This window comes from Gracilinanus agilis, chromosome 2 (assembly GCF_016433145.1).
Source record: "Gracilinanus agilis isolate LMUSP501 chromosome 2, AgileGrace, whole genome shotgun sequence".
Taxonomy (NCBI): Eukaryota; Metazoa; Chordata; class Mammalia; order Didelphimorphia; family Didelphidae; genus Gracilinanus; species Gracilinanus agilis.
In genome coordinates, this window is record NC_058131.1 from 31,582,968 (window position 1) to 31,590,771 (window position 7,804).

The window sequence follows — 7,804 nt, forward strand, 5'->3', positions numbered from 1 at the left end:
ATTGTATGGAGTTGGAACTGGGTGAAGAATGTCAACAAACCTAGAGTCAGGATGACTTCTCTTTGAATTCTTCCTTAGACAGTGTGAAGAAAGAGAAAATGGGACCTCTTCCCTAATTCTTCCCTCCAGAATGAAATCTCCCTGGTGTTCCCCTTCAGACCTAACAATTTCTAGGTTCAACCAACATCTAGCAATGACAACAACTACAATTAGGGGTTGGCATTGGCCTCCCAGACAATGTGCAATGATGACTGTGCTCAGAAGCAACCTGCCCTCACCACAGACTCGGTTTCACTTCCTCTCTTAGGTCTGCCAAGCAGGGAAACTTTCAGCCTGGTAAAAAGCATCCTAGATGGCAGTGAGAGAAGGGCAGGGCCTCCAGCAGAGCCAACCCCAGCCTGGGTGGGTATAGAGGGGAGGGAGCCATGGTACCTCCACCACTGACATCAGTTCCACTTCAGCACTGCCTGGGACACTGTGAGGTCTAAAGGCTCCTCCTACTGGGGAGCAGCTGATACGGCCAGGTAGCCCCCTTCTAGGGACAATGGAGTGTCACAGCAGGTGGAGCTGTTTATCTTCAGCCTGGCTTCTCTTTCTTGGAGTATTTGTTTTCAGACAGACATGGGCAGGTAGGTCTCAGGGGAAGTGATTTGGGTAGAGAGGGTAGAGACTATGAAGTTTGGGGTATGATGAGGGAAACTCAATCATTTCCCTTAAGAAGTTTCAGTTAAGGGGCAGCTGCGTGACTCAGTGGATTGAGAGTGAGGTCTAGAAACAGGAGGATGGATCTAGGTTGAAATCTGGCTTCAGACACTTCCCAGCTGTGTGACCCTGGGCAAGTCCCTTAACTCCCATTGCCAAGACCTACCACTCTTCTGCCTTAGAAACAATACATAGTATTGATTCTAAGACAGAAGGTTAAGGTTAAGGTTTGAGTCAACAAATACTTGTTGAACAATGTTTATACCCCAGATAAAGTGCTAAGTACTAAGAAAACCCTTCCAGAACCTCAAATAACACATAGTTGTTGCCTTCAAGGAGCTCACATTTTAATGGCAGAGACAACATGTAAATAAAAAGATGCCAGAAGATAAATCCAAAGTAAATGAAGGGTAAATTTGGAGAGGAACCTCTGCAGATTGTGAGCACCAGGAAAGGCCTCCTGAACATGGCATTTTGTCTGAGACTTGAAGGAATCTGGAGAAGCCAGAAGGAGGAGGGAAGGATGGAGAGAATTCCAGGCATGGGGCACAGTCAGTGCAAAGGCAGGAGAAGTGGAGAGAGGGTGTGTCTTGTGTGGATAACTTTCAAGTAAGCTATTATTGGGTAGGTGAAATGGCAGAAGAAAGAATAAGACAAATAGAAAGTCTGGAAGTATCCCTGCTCTGAAAGGTTTGAAATGTCAAGCAGAGAATTGTATCCTGGAGATAACAGAGAGCCATATAAACCTGGAGGGTGAGACTGAGCTAAGCTTTAGAAAAAAATCATTTGGGCAGCAAAGGGGCAATAGATTGAATAGAGAAGAAGCTTGAGGGAGGAGACCAGTAGGAGATTGTTGCAGGGGAGAAGATCCAAACTAGGGTCAGAGGATGGAAGTTTCATTGGATGAAATAAGATGGTTAGTGACTATTACGTCTGCCACACACTAGCTAGAACCTTCAGCTTTTCTGGGTCTCGGTTTTCTCATGTATACAAGGAGGGCATTGGGCTAGTTGGCCTTTTCAAGGCCGTGGGGGCTCCAAATTAGTGAACTGGGGATCCCTCCCAAGAGTTCTCAACAAGGGGCTTCTTTCTATCCTGATGAAAACTGAAGAGTTTTTTTCCCCATCATGCCTTAATGTGGGCTCCTTATACTATTCTTTACCCAACCAATGGCCTTTTGCAGATAGTACTGGATTTAGAAGGCACTTATCAAGGGGTATCTTAGGATTTCAAGGTTGGAATGGAATGTTTCAATAGAAATTTCAAGAACTAGCTCTCGAGTCAGAGAACCTAAACTCAAATCCTGCCTCTGATGCCTCCTACTATTAGGGTGACCTTGAGCAAGTCACTGAATTTCCCTGACCCTCAGTTTCCTCATCTGTAATAGGAAGTGGTTGGATATAATGACTTCTAAAGTACCATCAGATTTTTTTCTTATTTTCTTTTTAAAAATTTTCCACGTTTTCATGGTTCATTTTCTTTCCCTCCCTTCTTCTCCTCCCCGCACCCCACATCCATCAGATTTTAAATCCGTGATTCTATGCCCCTTTCACGTCTTAATCTAGGATCCTCTAGTCTAATCCATATCTAAACAGAAATCTCCACAACACCCCAACAAATGGTCAGTCATGTGACTTCTACTTGAATACCATTGTTGGCAAAGAGTTTACTATCAGTCAAGGCAGCCCTTTCCAATGAGAGATAATTTCAAAGGATAAAAAAAAAATGTTCCTTACATCAAACCTAAATGTACCTCAATGTAATTATGGATTCTAGAATTTTACTGAGACTTAAACACATGATTTATAAAATCCTCATGATTTCCTTTTTTGAAAATCAGGAAACTCTTTGAATCACTTCAGTTCCCTATGAACTACATTCATTTCTACTGAAGATGAATCATCTTAATGGAAAAATCAGAGAAGCAAAGGAGAATTTGAGTTCCACCTTCAATCCATCTTCCATTGTCATCCTCCCAGCTAGCTCATTTAGATGTGTTGCCTGATCCTTTATCATCTTAGTGCTAACATAATTACCAACTCAACTCAACAAGCATTCCTAAAACACCAACTATGTCCAAAATGTCAGGTATTGTACTAATGTTTCTAAGGTTAAAAAAAAAGTCCCTGTCCTCAAGAATCTTACACTCTACTGGAGAAATTCATCATCTTCACAGACAAATAAATAAATGGGCATTTGGAAAGGGAGAACTGGAGGGCAAAGGCAGACTTCTCATGTGTCCTGTCTTTCCATGGCTATTCCTCCTCTATTGTACCTTCTACTAAGACTTTTACCAGAATAGTTTGATTAAGGTACATTTTCCTCCTTCCCTCTCCTCTCAGAGTCAAGTCCTTTTCACTAGACCTACACTGTTGGGGGATTTGCTGGACTGAATGCCCAGGATCATCACCAGCCACCCCTTAGTGTGATAGCTTTAATTATATGTCAAGGAATGTGTCTGATCAGTGCAGGTGGTTCTATAAGCTGTGAAAGGAATGTCGAGAGAAGAATACACCTTACTAGTTCCCTTTTGAGAAGAGAAAAGTACAAGCATAAATTCACAAGCTGTTGTTGAGCCTTGCTGGGTACTTGGTCCCTACTGTAAGGAATGCTGGTTGCTCTAACTCTTGTTGGATTATCTTCTAGAGAAGCTGCCCTGTCTTGTCTATTCATCCATTTGTAAAACATGTCCTAGAACTACTCAAAGGATTCTTGATCTTTCTTGAGTCATGGATCTCTTTGGCAGTCTAGTAAAGGCTATAAACCTCTAAATGCATAAATTAAATTTCAAAAGAGCATAAAGGAAATGCTTTATATTTAAATGGAGGCATTGGATTTTTTCTTTTTAAATTGATGGATTACCAGGTTAAGAATTCCTGATGGAACTAGAAGGGGCCTGAAAAGTCATGTAGTACAAGACCAACCTTATAATTTTTCAAATTTGGAAACTGAGGCCCAGAAAGATTATGTGACTTTCCCAAAGTAATACAGAACTATTAAAAAGGGGATTCAAATGTAGTCTATATTTCAAAGTCACTGCTCTACCTTTCCACACAACTTACCTACTATGTGCCTGGTATTATAGTAAGCATTGCGGGACAGAAACAGAAATAAAGTACTCCCTTCCCTCAAGGAACTTACATAGTATTAGTCATAAACCATCATTACACATATGAGTACAAACCAATTTCTAATTTGGAGTGAGGTATTAATTAGCAGCTGCAGAAATTAGGAAAAACCATGTAGGAGGTGGACCTTGAACTGAAATTTAAAGAAACCTAGGTATCTCAAGGGCAGCTATGTGGCTCAGTGGATAGGTTGCTAGGGCTGAAAGACTCATCTTCCTGAGTTCAAATCTGAACTCAGACATGTACTAAGTGTGTCCCTGGACGAGTCACTTAACCTCATTTGCCTCAGCTTCCTCATCTGTAAAGGGACCTGAAGAAGGAGATGGCAAACCATTCCCAGTATCTCTGAAAAAAAACAACAGACAAACACAAGGGGGCAGCTGGGTAGCTCAGTGGATAGAAAGCCAGGCCTAGAGACAAGAGGTCCTGGGTTCAAATCTGGCCTCAGACACTTCCTAGCTGTGTGACCCTGGGCAAGTCACTTCACCCCATTTGCCTAGCCCTTACTGCTCTTCTGCCTTAGAATCAATACATAGTACTGCTACTAAGATGGAAGGTAAGGGTCTAAAAAAAACCAAATGGAGTCCTTAAGAAGAGTCAGACATGACTAACCAACAACACAAAGGGATTCTCAAAGTTGGAAGTGATTAGAGATTTTTTCCAGGCAGGGCAGACAGTCTCTGAAAAGGAATACAGAATGGAATGTTGGATATGAAGGATGGGATGTGGAATGCATGAAAGGGAGGGTTATAAAATGAATGTAAAAAGATAGGCTGGAACAAGATTCTGAATGGCTTTAAATGTCATAAACTAGTAAAGTTTAAATGCCATAAACTAGATGCCGTATGGATCTGCCAGATCCTTGGAGTAATGTGCTTAAGTGATATAACATGGGAAATTATGGGAGGGCTGATTGAAAAGAGAAAGGAAAAGATTTGAATAAGGTGATCCAATTAGGAGGGAATTGACAAAATCCAGATGAGAGGAGACAAGGGCCTGAAGGGGGACAAAAGGTGTGAATGGAGAGAAAGCAAATGATTTGAGAGAAGTTGCCCACATGGAATCAGGAGGTAGGATATTGGTAGAGAAGGAGGAGAGAAAGATTGTAGGATGACTCAAAGATGACAAATCTGGGTGACGGGAATATTTGTGGCGTACTTGTCAAAAATTGAAAAATGGGAAGAGGAGTAGGTTTAGATAATGAGTTCTGCTTTTGATCTGTTGCATTTTAGATATTAATAGATCATCTAAAGGGAGATATCAAAAAAAGTTTATATATATATGCATTTATTTAACTCTATATTGTATAAGGCATTGCCCTAAGTATTTACAAATATCCCATTTGATCAATGCAAGAACTCTGGGAGGTAGGTATCATTATAATTATAATTTATTGATAAGGAAACTCAGAACTCAAACAACATAGCATAATCACGTGAGACTGGATTAGAACTCAGGTCTTCTGAACTATAAACCCAGTACTCTATATACTGCACCACCTATCTGATGATACTTGGAGTTCAAGGGAGAAATTAAGAATTGAATACTTAGATTTTGGAGTCATATGTATAAATTACCCTTACTGCTGCTAAGGAAAAGAGAAAAGTCAAAGGAATGGGTGAGAGGGGACTCTGTTTCTCTGATATATTCAAATCTGAAACATCATTTTCTTTTTTTCCCTTCCTTCCTATAATTCAGTCCACCACAGGCTTATGGGTCAGCTCACTGCAGTGGGCAGCGCCCACTCTCTCTTGGAAGTAAGTGCAATTAGCTTCTTAGATGACGTGGAAGTGGGATCTTACAACAAAGAACACAAGCAAATTGTTGTCAAGATACCCTGGATCTCTAAAGCACTGGGAGATAATTATGTCACACAGTTGGTGGATGATTTATTGCTGAACCAAGAGGAAGATTTGCGATGGACTATCGAATATGTAGCACGGAATGACACTAACCATGACAGTAAGTCAGATGCACTCATCTCCCCATTATGCTTCTTGTCTTGTTTTTTGTCTGTTTCTCTTCTAAGCCCAATAGATCCATCCCCAGTAGACCATACAACTGAGGCAGATGTTCTTGGTCCCACTCCATAGTTATTGACTTTCCTAGAAAAAGAGTTTTGAGAAATGTCTAACCCTGAGCCTGAGAATTCAACCAGTAGGATCAACTGAGACACAAGATAATTTAACCCAAAACATAAGTTTTCCCCAACATTAAAAAAAATAATAACCCTTTCCTAAAGCTCCCCCAAATATGGACTCCTTCTTGGGGTCCCCTGTCCCCTTCACACCCAAAGCAACCCACCTTTATGTTCCCCCACAGGAAACCACACAGCCCAGCTCCTGGCAGAATGTGAAATAGACAATAATATCACAGTAAAGAGTCAAATCCATTTAATTTGGGATGGGGTCGAAATTTTCAGGATAGATGAAGAGGTTGGCCACTGGGAGATCATAAATCTTGAATTCAAGCAGTACCAACACATTCTGGAGAGCCTATTGTGGACCACTCTAAGGAAACGCTACATGAAGCTATATTGTGTTGACGTGATGAGGAAAGTAGTTGGATACTCACACATAAGGGATAATGGTGAGTATTTGCTTCTTCCCATCTCCTCCCAGAAGTTCCAGGTCATCTCTGCCAATCTGTGCGTCACTAGAGTCTCAGAGAAACAGGCAGGATCTCTGGTTTCTGATCATAGCTCCAATTCACAAGGGAAAAAATCAAAGAAATATAAGAAAGATTGAGGTTCTCTTTCTTTTTCCTTCTTTCTTTTATCATCAGCATTTTTTCATTTTTATTTTTCCCTTTCCATATTGCCTTCTTTCTTTAATGCCTTCCTTCCTTTCCTTCTTTATTTTTCTTTCTATTTTTCCTTTTCTGTTCTCTCTCTTTCCTTTTCTCCATCTTTCTTTCTTTCCCCTGTTTCTTTTCCTTTTTTATTTCTTTCACCCTTCTTTTTCCCTCTTTCTTTCTTTATTTTCTCTTTCTCTTTCCTTCTTTCTTTTCTTTTTTCCTTCTTCCTTTCTGTACTCTGTCTTGTCTTTTCTTAGCTACATCTTTCCTTCCCCTCTTTCTCCTTCCTATTTTCATTCTTTCTCCCTTTCTTTTTCTCTTTTTTTTTGCTCAGGGTAAATTCTTCCTAAGATGTCTCATCAAGCCATAGGAGTAACCCCAGAAAGCTGAAAAACCCTAGGTAATTGAAGGCATACTCATACATGTCCTACCAAATTTTGTGCACAGGACCAGGAATAATGGGCTATGTGTCTGCAATCTAGTAAGAGGTTTATCTAAATGTAGAGCATCATTACCAGCAGGTTGCCAAGTACTATTGTATTTTTATTTTGTTGAGGGTTTGGGAGTGTTTGTGGGAAGTGACAGAAACATATCAAGGAAGTGACAGAAACATATCAAGGATCATGGCAGGTCTGTAATCTTCATCATTAGAATTCCCACTGATGAAATTCCCACTGATGAAATCCAAAATATGGAATATTGATCTGAAGGTTCTGTTTTTAATCCATTATAGCAGACCAGGATACTTGAAGATAATAAAGAAAGCTGCTATTGATGTTGTCAACAACACCAAGAGATGCTGACTAAATAGTTCATGTTTATCTAGCATTCTTCTAGATGTCCAAGGAGATAAAAGGAGTATAAACTATTATTCTACAAGGATCTAATGGGTCCAGTGGGATAGGAGATAACTACATCAAGGAGACTGGAACCATTCAATGAACATAGAAATAAAAGAAGCATCAAACACTCACTGAGATTGTAACATGAGACCTTCTTTCTTGATCTCTCCTCCTAGTGGCCCCAGAGATGGCTGTATCTCAACATGTCAGCACAGAAGGCAGCATCATTCTCTCCTGCATTGCCACAGGTTTCTACCCTCGCTCCATCCTCATGCACTGGGAAAAGAACGGGAAGCTGGGGATATGGGGAAATGAGAGTTCCAGTGGCACCCTGCC

The 7,804-nt window shown here is 40.7% G+C and overlaps 1 protein-coding gene across 1 annotated transcript in view; it reads left to right on the plus strand.

The window, feature by feature from the left end:
- Nucleotides 1–520: 520 nt before the first annotated feature.
- LOC123233133 (zinc-alpha-2-glycoprotein-like) overlaps nt 521–7,804 on the plus strand; it is an 8,733-nt gene continuing 1,449 nt past the window's right edge. The window contains exons 1-4 of the mRNA XM_044659300.1: nt 521–629; nt 5,529–5,792; nt 6,153–6,419; nt 7,645–7,801. Of these exons, the coding sequence (XP_044515235.1) occupies nt 545–629; nt 5,529–5,792; nt 6,153–6,419; nt 7,645–7,801 (773 nt within the window). The 5' untranslated portion in view covers nt 521–544. The remainder of the gene's footprint in view (nt 630–5,528; nt 5,793–6,152; nt 6,420–7,644; nt 7,802–7,804) is intronic.